Source organism: Ctenopharyngodon idella, chromosome 2 (genome assembly GCF_019924925.1).
Source record: "Ctenopharyngodon idella isolate HZGC_01 chromosome 2, HZGC01, whole genome shotgun sequence".
In the NCBI taxonomy this organism is placed as follows: Eukaryota; Metazoa; Chordata; class Actinopteri; order Cypriniformes; family Xenocyprididae; genus Ctenopharyngodon; species Ctenopharyngodon idella.
In genome coordinates this window covers 35251174-35267084 of record NC_067221.1, presented here as the reverse complement: position 1 = coordinate 35267084, position 15911 = coordinate 35251174, and the positions used below count along the sequence as shown (strand labels likewise).

Below are 15911 nucleotides of genomic sequence, written 5' to 3'. Positions count from 1 at the left end.
GTACCTGGTACGGTTCACGGGTGTGAACCAGAGTTCAGAAAACAGTGTTCACATCATCCAAATGAACCAAACTCTGACGTCGTTCAAACCTAGGTGTGCACCAAAAGTGCAAGTGTGAAAGCAAACTAAAGTTCATAAATTATGAAAAGAGTTCAATTCAGATATAAGCAGCTCTACGGAAGACACTTTGAGACAGTTAAAGGGATAGTTCACCCCCAAAATGAAAATTGTCACTAATTGCTCATCCTCATGTCGTTCCAAACTTGTAAGACTTTCGTTCATCTTCAGAACACAAATGAAGATCTTTTTGATGAAATCTGAGAGATGTCTGTCTGTCCATTGACTGCCTTTGCAACTGACACTTTGACACTTCAAAAAGATCATGAAGAGATCATAAAACTAATCTATATGAATCGAGCGGTTTAGTCCAAATTTTCTGAAGAGTCTCGAACATAAGCAGAGGCTCAACCGACCACGAATAACACAAGAACAAACCTCTTCCGGAAGCTCAAACGTGCTGCATAACACACAAGAATGAACTTCATCGGTTACGCAGCATGTTTGAGCTTCCGGAAGAGGTTTATTCTTGTGCGTTATTCATGTTCAGTTGAGCTTCTGCTTATGTTCGCTGATCAATGTTTACATGCAAGTAAAAGCCTTAAATCTTTTCATCATAAAAAGTGATCAAGTCTCTTCAGAAAATTTGGATTAAACCACTCAATTCATATGGATTAGTTTTCAGATCTCTTTATGAACTTTTTGAAGTGTCAAAGGCAGTCAATGGAGAGACAGACATCTCTCAGATTAAAAAGATCTTAATTTGTGTTCCGAAGATGAACGAAAATCTTACGAGTTTGGAACGACATGAGGGTGAGTACTTAATGACATAATTTTCTTTTGGGGGTGAACTAACCCTTTAAATGTTGCCATTCAATTGATGCCATTCAGAATTCATCAATTATAAAATGAAGTTGATTCAGCTATAAAGCAGCTCTACAGAAGTGTGTAGTGTCATCATCCAGCTAAATTCAGATTAAGTTTTTGTTCTTATCTAATAGTGTTAATGCAGTCAAATCGCAGTATAATGCAATATTACTGAATATTAAGGGTCAGAGTTTCTACAAAGGGCAAATTATCATAAGACTGCAATCCCATAAAAGGGACAATGAGAGTGGAAAGTTCTGCAGGTGATCTACTGACAATGTGCAGCAAATAAGAACACAGAAGCGGCCATGTAAAGCACAAAATGGGTTAAGACATGCTTTTTTCTGTGTTAAGAAATGGCGTAATTTGACTACCGCAAACATTAGTAAATCATGTTGCATTATAAGTTTAAATACTCTCCTTCCATAAATTTTGCATCTGAAACAGAAACTCCAACAACTGCATAAGCAATAAGGTCATCTGCAAAAATAGCTGTGTCCACGCCTTTTCATCACTAATTTTTCACTGCGTGTCTTTAGTAAATCCTGACAGTAGTCTTTTAATGCTAAAAGAGGGTTTGTTTCTTTTAAACCCTAAATAAACAAGCCAGAGACAACAGTTTCAAGGAACACAAACTCCATCAGGTGACAGAAATGGAGAAAAAAACCCTGGGAGAAACCAGATTCAGTTGGAGGGCCATTTCTCTTCTGGCTGAATGAACAAACATGGTGTGATTTAATTCAAGCTGCATCACAAGTCAGATTTGTAATTGTTTCTCCAGACTCATTTTAGCTGTAGTAGCCAAACAAATCATTGTGTTTATTTCAAGAGAAACTCAGATGGAGACTACGCAGGTTCTGGATGTGACTGAGATGGTTGATGTTTACCTGTGAGCAGTGTTGGGAAAAGTTACTTTGTAAAAGTAATGCATTACAATATTGCGTTACTCCCTTAAAAAGTTACATTGCATTACCTAAGACATAAAAACATAGATTGGTCTAATTTGATCCTAAAAAGTAAGATTAATTGCCCCTTTACTAACTGCTAATTGGTCATACTAGTACTTAAGTCACAGTCTTAACATATGGCAATGTTTATGCAACTGGCCCCTGGTGATAACGATCTCTGTCCAGGTCGCTACTACTGGTTGCCATGACGCTGAAATATCAGGTTCAAGCAGGTCCAGGGTCTGGCAGGACAAAGTGTTTTAAAACAACGAGAGCCATATGGCACTGTCATGCATTTTACAGCACGCAATGATCGAAAACAAACTTGTTTTGCTCCATTATGCACCACTGCTCTACATCTCCATCACACTAGAGTTTTTCATTTCAACTTAAGCTCTATGAACCATATTTACTTTTTAACAAATTTTTTATGAATAAAAACAAGGCTGTGGTGGGTAGACATTAACACTGAAAATAATTTGTAGATGCCTCAGGTGCTGTTATTTATGATAAAGTTATGTTTAACCTGGAATATTTCTTTAAAACGTCACCGTTTTTTGTATCAATGCTAAAGGGAATTCTGCAATTCTCTCCTTCTGTCATTTCTCAGAGCACAGTGACTCAGGCATTGGAGTACATCCAGAAGATGCACACAGACCAAGGTGGCGCTAACCTGTGGGGGGCGCTGTCCTGGGTTTATCGGCAGCCCGTCCACCGCAGCTGCCCACGACAGCTCTTCATCATCACGGCCAGAACCTTTAGCAATGTAGGCCGCGTGTTAGAACTGGTCAGGAGGAACGCCTGTAACGTCAGGTAAAAACTAACATTTTGTACCATTGAAAACACTATGCCAAGTAACACTAATACTATGAAATAATACAAAAATGTATCTAAACAGAACACATTCTTATGCTGATCAGAACTTTTATTACCTGTTTCAGCAAAAACAACAACAACAACAACAACAAAAACATCTTATGGGTAAAAGGCTGAAAAGCCAGATAAAACCCATTATCCATATCAGATCACTCACACCCATTTTGCTGGAAGATTGCAAAGTAATTAATATCAATGTCAAATAGTTTTCTATAATGCTGTGAATCCTGCCAGCAACACATTTAAAACCAGCTAAACACCTTTCACACCAGTACATTTTATTATATTTATTATATTTCGATTTAGCTTTTATTTGTAGTTTTAGTAATTTAGTACTTTAACTTAAACATATTTTATTTCACTTAGTTGCAAGGCAGCCTTTATTGTTTTCATTTAAAATGTTTAAGTTTTTCATCAAATATTCATATTTTAATTTATTCCTGCTTTTTTTTTTTTTTTCAATTTTAAGCTAACATCTTTCAGACCAACTTCCAAAAAACAGCTCAACACATTTTACTCCAACCTTAAAACTAGCTAAACGCATTTCACATTAGCAAACACCTTTACTGGATTCTTCTACACAGAATAAAAAGTGCACAGATAAAAAACTCATTTTTATATTACCCTATTATTATATTACCCCAATTAACAAAACCCCAACCAGTTACATAAAATAAAGCAGTAAAATAAAATTAGAACAGAATAATAAATAAAAACACAAATACATAATTGAAAAAGAAATAATAAAATAAAGGGAGGGCTCAGCTTAACTGTCTATAGAGTCAGTCACCGTGATTTTGCCAAGTAAGACATCTTCCTGGATCAGCATATTTTGCTGATCATGGAACAACATTCGTCTGAAAATTTAGTCCCAACTCTATCCATACCCCTAAACCTAACCCTACTTATAACTTACCCCTAAAATCAGAGGAAGATTATGGTGAATAACACTTATGTAGAAGCACCAAACCCTGGTTGCAAGCCTAAACTTGACATAAACTGTAAACTTGTCCCTCAAATCTGATTGGTTTATTGGAATGTTGTTCCAGAATCAACAAAGATGTTGATCCAGGAACATGTTGTACTTGGTGAAATCATGTTCACCCTATAGAGTCAGTACATTATCCAAAAGGGATGCAGAAAATGTCTAGGTTACTATTCCCTGAGGGAGGTATTTACTAATGTTAACATCAGTGACTGACGAATTAGGATCTCACTTGAGAGCCCAATCACCTTCGAGTGGTAACAGAACGAACCAGTGCACAATGGTGAGTGAGATTCGCAACGCGAGCCGCACCCCCTGCTTCCGGGTATATAAAGGCAGCATGCAAATACTCACATTAAGTTTTCCGCTGTGGAGCCAAGATGAAACCTGGCCATGCCAACGGAGATACAGGAGTTGTGGCGACAGGAGTTAATGTCTCCGAGAGCTGTTCTGAGGTTCTAAAGCTCTGCATACGGTCCACGTACAGACACAGGGCACGAACAGGACACAGCATGCAAAGGCTGGGTCTGCTTCCTCCGGGGGCAGCGCTTGCAAGTTCACCACCTGGTCCCTGAAAGGAGTGGTGGGAACTTTGGGCATGTATCCATGCCGGGGTCTCAGGATTACGTGAGAGTCAGCCGGCCCGAATTCTAGGCATGCTTCGTCGACCGAAAATGCCTGCAGGTCCCCCACGCTCTGGATGGATGTGAGCGCAGTCAGGAGCGCCGTCTTAAGGGACATGATCTTTATCTCCACTGATTGTAAGGGCTCAAAGGGTGCTCTCTGTAGGGTCGCTAAGACCAGAGAGAGTTCCCAAGAGGGGATGAGGTTTGGCAGAGGAGGATTCAGTCTCCTGGCACCTCTCAAGAACCTGACCACCAAGTCGTGTTTTCCCAAAGACTTACCTACTGCATCGTGATGTGTGGCAATAGCGGCAACGTACACTTTCAGGGTGGAGGAAATCAGTCTTCACTCCAACCTGTGTTGCAGGAAAGAAAGCATAACATTGACAGGGCATCTATGATGGTTTGGTGATATCTATCACCAAACAACGAAGAGGTTCCACTTCTAAGCATAAAGGTGCCTCGTATAGGGGGCTCTCGCTGAAGTGATAGTGTCAACTACCCCTGGAGGTAAGCCACTTAAGTCCTCCACATCCTGTCTAAAGACCACATGTGGAGGTTCCAGCGATCTGGACGTGGGTGCCAAATGGTGCCCTGTCCCTGAGAAAGAAGGTCCTTCCCCAGGGGAATCCGCAGGGAGGGGCTGTCGCGAGGAGCTTCAGATCTGCCTCCAGCGCAGGTGGGCCAGTACGGCGCAACAATCAAGACCTGTTCCTCGTCCTCCCTGACACTGCACAGTGTCTGTGCGAGCAGGCTCACTGGGGGAACGTATACTTGCATACCTGAGTCGCTTCTTACTCCATAGGAGGAGATGGCAGGTGAGTTGCGACATACGACGGGAGCATAGACCACCTTGACGGTTGATGTACACAACGGTCGATGTGTTGTCCGTACAGACCAGCACATGTTTGCCACACAGCAATGGAAGAAACCTGCGCAGGGCAAGTTGTAATGCTAGCAACTCAAGGCAATTGATATGCCACTGCAGGTGAGGTCCTGTCCAGGAGCCCGCTGCTGCTTGCCCATTGTATACAGCCTGTGCTGGAGGCATCTGTTGACACAACAACATGCCTGGACACTTGTTCTAGGGGCACTCCTGCCCATAGAAAAGCAAGGTCCGACCATGGGCTGAACTTACAGCAACAGATCGGAGTGATTTCCACTTGATGTGTTTCACGGTGCCATGTCCATCTCGGGACTCAGCCGTGAAGTCAGTGCTGAAGTGGTCTCATATGAAGCAATCCGAGCAAGTGACCGTGGCTGTGGATGCCATATGCCCCTCGATCACTGCAAACCAATCTTGGGTGTGAACGCATGTGAGAATGCGTTTCTGCATCAGCATCTTGAGCGGGAGCCTGTGAAGGGCCTTGTTCAAGACGCGCAGATCCAAGATCGTCGTAACCCACTGTCTTTCTTGGGCACAATGAAGTATGGGCTGTAAAACCCTGACCTCATGTTGGCTGGAGGGACCAGCTCTATCGCGTCCTTCGCCGGTAGGACAGCAATCTCTGCAGTCTGACCGTCCAAATGACCCAGCGAGACGGGCTGGTAAGCGCTAACTAGGCTTCCAGATTCTGTGCAGGGGGGACCAAAGGGACAACAGACTCTGCTGTTCAGACTTGTATGTCTAATCCACTCTAACATCTGTTAGTATTTAACCTTAAAATGAATACCCCACATGACAATGTACAGCTGAAGCTGAGAGAAATTATTTCATTCTATTGTGGTTCACATTATACAGCACAAAGTTTCCCCTTTCATAAAACACTGACTGATATTTAGAAAGAAATGCTCTTCAACAAACACAGACACACACACACACACACATAGCTTTCACTGTACTGGAACACAGACTCGTTATTGATACTCAGTCAAGACATTTAAAAGCCTTCGACCCAGACGGAGCAGACCTGAATTCCAAACAGCTTGTGTTGTGTGTGTGTCGTCTGGCTTCTGTTTCCCTTTAGACATTTAATTAGTGAAATGGTCCAGATTATTGTCAGGGGAATACTAAACATATTCCCTTTTCTCTCACTCTCAATCAAGCACATTGTCAATCCATTGGAGACAAACATGTATGTCTTGAGACATGAGAAATCCTTCTTGAAATGTTCTTATAGAAATTAAACCATACAGTCTACATGCCTATATAATGTGTGTATATATATATATATATATATATACATATATAGACAGAAAGATAGAAAGAAAGAAAGAAAGCTTGCATTTAAGTACCTTTTTATGACTTGTTTTTGGTGTTGTTACAGGTGTTTCGGCCTGGGTCTTGGTCCTCAAGCCTGTCGAAGGCTACTGCAGGGCGTTGCCAAGGTTACGGGAGGCAGTATGGAGTTTCTCAGTGAGGAAGAGCGGCTTCAGCCAAAGGTGCGAGAGTGCACAGTGCCCTCTACAGGGGCCAGAGACAGAACCGCTATTATCAGCTCTGCTTTCATGATATGCTGAGGACTGTTTGATTTAAAATGAGCTTTTCAAAAAGTAAAAAAAAAAAAAAAAATGTTATTGTTATACAAGTACAATAGGTTATATTATCAGGGATGTGATCAGTTTAGGAAAAAAAGGTTTTTCTCCATTCTATGACTACTGTTCTATTACTATTGCAATAATATAATAGTATTATAAAATAAAACACACGTCTTTAGAAGTAATAATAATTATTATTAGTATTATTATTAAAAATTATATTTTTAAATTAATTGTAAAATTTAAGCAAATCAATAAATATATTCAATATATCAATATATTACTATTGCAATAATACTGTTGTACTACAAAATAAAAAAAGTATTTTGTAATAGTAATAATTATTATTATTTTATTTTACAGAACAACAGTACAGTTACAATACTATTATTTATGGCTTAATTTTTAATCATAATTTCTTAATTACTGTAATAATAAAGTTTTTATTTTGGTTAAAAAAAAAAATCTTACAGGTACCTGAAAACAATATAAAACTAGCCAAAATATTTAATAATAATTAAATATTGTAGAATTTTAGATATGTAGAATGTAGAATTTTGTGAATGATGGGCATCTAAATTACAAAAACGTACAGTGGCGATACCATGATAAGTGATGGCATTACATTGTAAAACTTTAGTACCATGGTAGAGAAATTCTTGTGCCATGGTATTTACATTGAACTCCAAGGTACCTGTCCGCTGTATGGTCTTGGCCACCGTGCTGCAGCTCAGTTTCAGGGTCTTGGCAATCTTCTTATAGCCTACGCCATCTTTATGTAGAGCAACAATTCTTTTTTTCAGATCCTCAGAGAGTTCTTTGCCATGAGGTGCCATGTTGAACTTCCAGTGACCAGTATGAGAGAGTGAGAGCGATAACACCAAATTTAACACACCTGCTCCCCATTCACACCTGAGACCTTGTAACACTAACGAGTCACATGACACCAGGGAGAGAAAATGGCTAATTGGGTCCAATTTGGACATTTTCACTTAGGGGTGTACTCACTTTTGTGGCCAGCGGTTTAGACATTAATGGCTGTGTGTTGAGTTATTTTGAGGGGACAGCAAATTTACACTGTTATACAAGCTGTACACTCACTACTTTACATTGTAGCAAAGTGTCATTTCTTCAGTGTTACATGTCACATGAAAAGATATAATAAAATATTTACAAAAATGTGAGGGGTGTACTCATTTCTGTGAGATACTGTAAGAATACCATGGTACTTGTACTTGTTTAATATACCATGGAAGTACAGTGTTACCATGTCCAAAAAACATGGTAGTGCCTTGAAACTTTCTGTGGAAATCCGCAGAGCTTTCTTTAAAAAAAAATGTTGTTGTGTATTTATTAATGTTTCAATTATTCTCTACAGTTGGTTAAATGTCTAAAGAAAGCTCTGGAACCCGTATTGACGGATGTACGGATTGACTGGTATGTGCCGGATAATGTCGAGGCCCTTCTCTCACCAAATGAAATTCCTCCGCTCTACCCAGGCAGCTGCCTGATTGGCTACTGCACTCTCTATGACGTATCTGGATTCAGGGCCCAGAAAAGTGAGGTGAGAGGCTGTACATCACCTGTACTTTGTTTCTTCTGTTCAATATATGCCAAATGAAGTAGTGTTAATATAAACTAAATGCATACAGTTGTACAAATTCTTGCATAAATTTGTGTGTGTACACTTTCTCTCAAGCAGGTGAAGCCTCGTGCATACAGAAGCCACCAACGTGATTCAGCGGGGTCAGTTTTTGAGCTCTCTCCCTCCATTTCCGAGCTCCTTCAGCCTCTGGTTCCCCCAGAGGAGCGCGAGAGAGATGTTGTAAAAGAGTGCGGGGTGGAGGGAGACTTTGAAGAAGCATTGAGGGAAATTTCTCGAGAAATCTCGTCGGAATTTTCCTGCGCACATGCCACCGATAATGCTGTCAGCCCGGGTAAGGCTATGGGATTTGTTTAAGATTTAAGTGCATTGCATTGTGGGATTGCACATAATGTGCTCAGGTTGTATGTAGTACAGTGGTTCTCAACCTTTTTCACTTCAAGGCCCCCCCTCACTTACAATTTCCACCTGATAAAATATTTTAGAGCTTGGCATAACTACAAAGATGTATAATCATAATCATTGTATAAAAATAAACAAATAATAAGCAATGTCCTGATTTTTACTTGTTTTAGCTTATTTTAATGCTTGTTTTTATCTTTTTTTTTTTTTTTAATTTAAGTCATCTTTAGGCCCTCTTGGAAATTTGTTGAGGGCCCTGGTTGAGATCCACTGATGTAGTAGTAGTGCACAGTATGCATAATGCATAATTAAAGGATAGTTCACCCAAAAATGAAAATTATCCCATGATTTGCTCACCCTCAAGCCATCCTAGGTGAATATGACTATCTTCTTTCAGACAAACTCAATCGGAGATATATTTAAAAATATCCTTAGTCCTTCAAGATTTATAATGGTTGTGAATGGCTGCCCAATTTTTAAAGACGAAAAAAAAAAAATGCACCCATCCATAAAAAAATGAATCCATACGACTCCAGGGGGCTAATAAAGGCCTTCTGAAATGAATTGATGTGTTTGTGTGAGACAAATATCCTTATTTAAAACTTTATGAAGTAAAATAACGAGCTTCTGGCGCAACAGCCATACACATTTGACGTACGTCCAAAAAGCATTAATTTCTGTGACATAGTACACAATAACATGACTTAATACACGTTATAGCGTAGTACGTTATAGTGTACGCTACATGGTGTAGTGTAGAATGTCATGTCATTGTGTACTACGTCGCGGAAGTTAACTTTTTGGATGTACATCAAATGCATATGGCTGTCGCGCCGGAAGCTCGTTATTTTACTTTATAAAGTTTTAAAGGGAACCCCTGGTGTTAAGACTTGTATGGCTTAATATAACGTAAATTATGTCTCTTACTGAAATATGTAGTAGAAAACCTATAAAAGATTTACATTATTTAAAAAATCCATGACATATTTGGACAATGGCCGTCACCATTTTGTTTGCGTTCGATGTCGATGACGTCAAATGGTTGCACTCACTGCTCTACTGACACTGTCATATTGCTATTTTTAACACAACACAACTCGGAATATAATATATGATGCCACATTGTGCAACTTTTGGTTGTAATTTTCAGTCGATGAGCCACAAGAGAAGTGATGTAAGTCTTTACTGCTTTACTAGTGATAAGAGAAGAAAAGAATAGGAAGTTGTGCAGAATGTGGACGAATAAAACTTCCTAACTGCAACCTTTGTTCTCTTCACTTTAGCCCTGATGACTGAGGCTTTTTATCTGTATGTTTCAGTGCAACGGTAATCTAGTAACGCATACAAGTCTCAATATCCGCGGGGTTCCTTTTAAAACACTATCAGCCTTTTCGATTTGAGCCAGAGTGCAAAATTAGTGAGGATGAAAACATTGAAGATGTGCAATGTCTCTGTTGCTATTCGAACTACTGTTGTACGATTGACGTGTTAAAATCGTCTGATCACTTGAATGCATTACACACAGTTAAACGTGCTGAGAAGATGCTACTGTTTTATGCGATCACAGATATCTTGTGCATCACAGCGCACTCGAGCTTTGAGGCAGTCTGTCTCAATCCAGATGTGTTACCGGCTTACCTTCGTCAGTCTCCACGACAGTCGCGACATTTGGTTAAAGCACACTTATATCCATCGGCAACTGTAAGCTCTTTCAGCTGTGGTCTTCTAAAAGCCTCAAAGGCACCAGGGCTTGTGAAGAGAACAAAAACGCAGATCTTTAGGAAGTTTTATTCGTCCACATTTTCTTCACAACTTCCCATTCTTTTCTCCTCTTATCGCTAGTAAAGCAGTAAAGACTTACATCGCTTCTCTTGTGGCTCATCAACTGAAAATTACAACCAAAAGCTGCACAATGTGGCATCGTATATTATTTTCCGAGTTGTGTTGTGTTAAAAATAGCAGTGTCAGTAGAGCAGTGAGTGCAACCATTTGACGTCACCGACATAGAACGCAAACAAAATGGAGCCGCCCATTGTCGCCCATTGTCCAAATCTGTCCAAATATGTCATGGATTTTTTTAAATAACGTAAATCTTTCATGGGTTTTCTACTACATATTTCAGTAAAAGACAACATTTACGTTATATTAAGCCATACAAGTCTTAACACCAGGGGTTCCCTTTAAATAAGGATATTTGTCTTACACAAACACATCGATTCACTTCAGAAGACCTTTATTAACCCCCTGGAGTTGTATAGATTCATTTTTTTTATAAATGGGTGCATTTTTTTTGTCTTCAAAATTTGGGCAGCCATTCACAACCATTATAAACCTTGGAGGACTAAGGATATATTTTTAAATATATCTCCAATTGTGTTCATCTGAAAGAAGATAGTCATATTCACCTAGGATGGCTTGGCTGAGGGTGAGTAAATCATGGAATAATTTTCATTTTTAGGTGAACTATCCCTTTAAAGGGATAGTCCACCCAAAAAAGAAACCTGTATGCTTTTTTTTTTCTTCTATGTAACACAATGTTGGTAACCAAACAGTTTTGGTTCCCATTGACTTTCATTGTATTTTTTGTCCATACAATGGAAATCTCTAGGAACCAAAACTGTTTGGTTATCAACATTCTTCAAAATATCTTCTTTTGTGTTCCACAGAAGAAAGTAAGTCATAAATTTTGAACAAAATGAACATGAGTAAATGATGACTGCATGATGGATGGCTCATTTTTCACTTTAAAAAAGTAGTAGGAGCCATTTTAAACATACCTGTTATCTACAGGTGGTGACACTGACTACAGCACCAGTGATGTGCGCTGGCGTATTCAACAGGATTCGTATGTTCAGGATCAGTATATGTTGACACACTGTTCTCTGAGCAGTGAGAGGGCCTTCTCGTCTGTTTCTCCCCAAGCAGAGAGTTCTGTGCTGGGCATGGGTTCTCTGCCACATGGCTTGGAGAGAATGGAGCCCACACAGGGTAGAGGCCTCTCGCGCTGGGAAACTCCGTGGACTCAGAACGCCACCTCTTCAGGGGACACAGATTCTGCATCAGGGAAGGTGACAGCAGCAATAACATTTGTATTTAAGAATTCACTTAACATAGAGTAAAGAGAGTTTAACATCAATTTACATGTGCAGTAATCTAAAATACCCTGAAAAAGAAATTTACACACAAAATAAAATGAAAATAAAGCGGATTTAAAGCTGAATTATTCACACGTTAAAAATAACTACTTTAGGTAACAACTGCCAATATTATTTTTTGCAGTTTATACTGGACAAAGCAGTAGTTTTTGAAACAGTATTTTGACTGTTTACAATTTTCCAATTAAAGCATTGTTGCTGTTAACTTGGAAATTGACTCATATTGAAATGCCCACAAGACTATAGGATCTGTGTAGATTTAAGTGCATTGCATTTTGGGATACCACATAATATGCTTAGGTTGTATGTAGTAGTAGTAGTAGTAGTAATAAATTCACTATAGTTTAAAAAAATCGTATAAAATATGACAAGATCTCAGAGTTAAACTGTGTCAGAAAAAAATCATCTTAATTATGTCAGATAACACTTAAGCAAAACATGGTCAGGTCAAAGTGTCTGAATAATTTTTGGTTCCAAAATTTGATCAATTTTACTGGTAGTCCACTGTATGAAGAATTTTTGGGTATAATATTTCACAGTTTACTTTATTTTGCTATCCTCACTTACATAAATAGACTTACATTACTATAGTGTCCTGCACCCACTAGTAAAAATATATAAAAAATGTCTGAATAATGTTTGGTTTGACTATGTTTCTGTAGGCTGGCAAGCTCCTAGACCGTGATGAGTCTCGTCGCAGGCAGAGGGCGCTAGCTCGCTCTGCTCTGGCTGGCCGAAGTTTTTCATCTCCGCAGGGTGACCTGGACATGCACCGCCTGAGGAGGGCACTAGAGAGGGTCTCATTTGAGCAGGCCCTGGGAGGCCGACTGGAGGAGAGTGACACAGACACCCAAAGCACTTCACGAGGAGGTTTATCCCGCCCCAGTCTGACTGACTCCAGTAAGGGAAAACAGTCTGCAGTCATATACCTTTATGAATTAACGTAAATACACAGATTCATATAAAAAATGGTCCAAATATTAAATAATCTTTTTCTTTTCATCTACCACTGTCTGTCCAGATGGCCTCCTGTTCCCTGCTTCCCCACTAGACTGGGACAGCTTCACCGATCCTGAATGCCTGTTTTCAGCCGCTCCTCCAGGTGAGTTCCAGGCTCCAGGGGCCCAGTGTCGCTCAGTGATCCATGGCAAGCTGGGAGGACGGCCCTTATCCTGGGAGGTCTATGTGGATCTGTCCCTTTTGTGGGACACCGAGATCTCAGCAACCCTGCCCACCAGCACCGGGGCCTGGGATGAGATTATCCACCAGCTGACCGCACAATCTGTCATCACAGACTTCGAAAACATGGCGGAGAAAGAAACAGATATTGAAGTTGAAAGAGGTCTGATAAGAATAAGAGTTAAAAACAAAATATTTGGATTTTAAATCAAGTTATTAACAAGCAGTTTGACTGTTCCATTCACAGTTTCTGTTGTTTGGATGTGTATTCTGTTACTGATGTGCACGTAGGTCCTTGCAAGCGGTACAGAATGAAAGCGATCCAGACCAGCAAAAGCTGTGGAATTGTCTGCATGTACACAAGCTTCACCACCACAGACACCAATGCACGACGCACAGGTACATACAAACAGCACATGTACACCACACACAATCTCACATAAAGACTGTGACACAAAACAGATATGCTAATCTAACAGGTACATATTTTATTGATGAATAAAATGAAATTCCCCTGTGTGTGTGTGTCAGGTGTGCGGTTTGGGACCAGACACAGTTCTCATTCTGGCAGCAGAAGACAAAAGTTGTGCTCAGTGGGATTTAGACGGCACCCGTCCAGTAGAGGCAGTGAAGAGACAGAAGATACACACACCTCGACAGGTATCTTATCAAAAAAAATATGATTTTAATATTTTGCAGTATTACTTTTTTTTAGATTGGAGCTTACAATTTCAACCAACTCTTGCCATTTTTGCCCACAATATGCATAAACAGACCAAGGCTCAACAAGCACATCCTTAAACATCAACATAGATATCTGAAAAGAAAACTCATCTGAAATACAAAGACAAGAAACCATGAGGCTATAAAACAATGGGTCTCATTCACTAAGCATGCGTACACACAAATTTGTGTGTAAGATGTGCATAGGAACAATTTGAAGAACAAATCACGATTCACCAAAAATCTTGTACAAAAAAAAAATTCTAAATTTATGACAAAATATAGGAACAACTGAAAGCACTCATACGAAAAAAGCACACTTACTCTGTACGACCTTATAATCGTGTTAAGAAGTTACATAAATATGAATTTTCATCCTAACAAGACTATAATTATATTAAAGTATGTTACATCAATTGTATTACATAATCCATATATAAAATTACAACCCGAATTCCGGAAATGTTGGGACGTTTTTGAATAAAATGAAAGCTAAAAGACTTTCAAATCACATGAGCTAATATTTTATTCACAATAGAACATAGATAACATAAATGTTTAAACAGAGAAATTTCACACTTTTATCCACTAAATGAGCTCAATTTCAAATTTGATGCCTGCTACAGGTCTCAAAAAAGTTGGCACAGGGGCAACAAATGGCTGAAAAAGAAAGAAATTTTGAAAAGATTCAGCTGGGAGAACATCTAGCAACTAATTAAGTTAATTGATATCAGGTCTGTAACATGATTAGCTATAAAAGGGATGTCTTAGAGAGGCAGAATCTCTCAGAAGTAAAAATGGGCAGATCTGTGAAAGAGTGCATAAAAAGATTGTGGAATCCTTAAAAAACAATGTTCCTCAATGTCAAATTGCAAAGGCTTTGCAAATCTCATCATCTACAGTGCATAACATCATCAAAAGATTCAGAGAAGCTGGAGAAATCTTTGTGTGTAAGGGACAAGGCCGAAGACCTTTTTTGGATGCCCGTGGTCTTCAAGCCCTCAGACGACACTGCATCACTCATCGGCATGATTGTGTCAATGACATTACTAAATGGGTCCAGAAATACTTCCAGAAACCACTGTCGGTAAACATAATCCGCCGTGCCATCTGCAGATGCCAACTAAAGCTCTATCATGCAAAAAGGAAGCCATATGTGAACATGGTCCAGAAGCGCCGTCATGTTCTGTGGGCCAAGGCTCATTTAAAATGGACTGTTTCAAAGTGGAAAAGTGTTCTATGGTCAGACGAGTCCAAATTTGACATTCTTGTTGGAAATCACGGATGCCATGTCCTCCGGGCTAAAGAGGAGGGAGACCTTCCAGCGTGTTATCAGCGTTCAGTTCAAAAGCCAGCATCTCTGATGGTATGGGGGTGCATAAGTGCATACGGTATGGGCAGCTTGCATGTTTTGGAAGGCACTATGAATGCAGAAAGGTATATAAAGGTTTCCAGACGATGTCTATTTCAGGGAAGGCCTTGTGTATTTCAGCAGGATAATGCCAAACCTCATACTGCAGCTATTACAACAGCATGACTTCGTCGTAGAAGAGTGAATTGGCCTGCCTGCAGATCTTTCACCTATAGAGAACATTTGGCGCATCATTAAACGAAAAGTACGTCAAAGATGACCACAAACTCTTCAGCAGCTGAAAACCTATATCAGGCAAGAATGGGACCAAATTCTAACACCAAAACTCCAGAAACTCATAACCTCGATGCCCAGACGTCTTCAAACTTTTTTGAAAAGAAGAGGAGATGCTACACCATGGTAAACATGCCCCCATCCCAACTATTTTGAGACCTGTAGCAGCCATCAAATTTGAAATTGAGCTTGTTTAGTGGATAAAAGTGTAAAATTTCTCTGTTTAAACATTTATGTTATCTATGTTCTATTGTGAATAAAATATTGGCTCATGTGATTTGAAAGTCTTTTTGTTTTCATTTTATTCAAATTAAAAAAACGTCCCAACATTTCCAAAATTCGGGTTGTATATAATAAAATTATTAAATAAT

General features: G+C 39.4%; 1 protein-coding gene across 4 annotated transcripts in view; it reads left to right on the top strand.

The window, feature by feature from the left end:
• Positions 1-15911, top strand: part of vwa5b2 (von Willebrand factor A domain containing 5B2) — a 33167-nt gene that overhangs the window by 12992 nt on the left and 4264 nt on the right. For 2 of the 4 annotated variants that reach the window (XM_051918632.1, XM_051918610.1), the window contains exons 10-18: positions 2482-2684; positions 6623-6737; positions 8212-8397; positions 8533-8770; positions 11629-11906; positions 12656-12893; positions 13015-13335; positions 13464-13571; positions 13704-13832. In XM_051918632.1, coding sequence (XP_051774592.1) covers positions 2482-2684; positions 6623-6737; positions 8212-8397; positions 8533-8770; positions 11629-11906; positions 12656-12893; positions 13015-13335; positions 13464-13571; positions 13704-13832 — 1816 coding nt within the window. The remainder of the gene's footprint in view (positions 1-2481; positions 2685-6622; positions 6738-8211; positions 8398-8532; positions 8771-11628; positions 11907-12655; positions 12894-13014; positions 13336-13463; positions 13572-13703; positions 13833-15911) is intronic. The other 2 variants (XM_051918621.1, XM_051918643.1) reach the window with 2 other exon arrangements.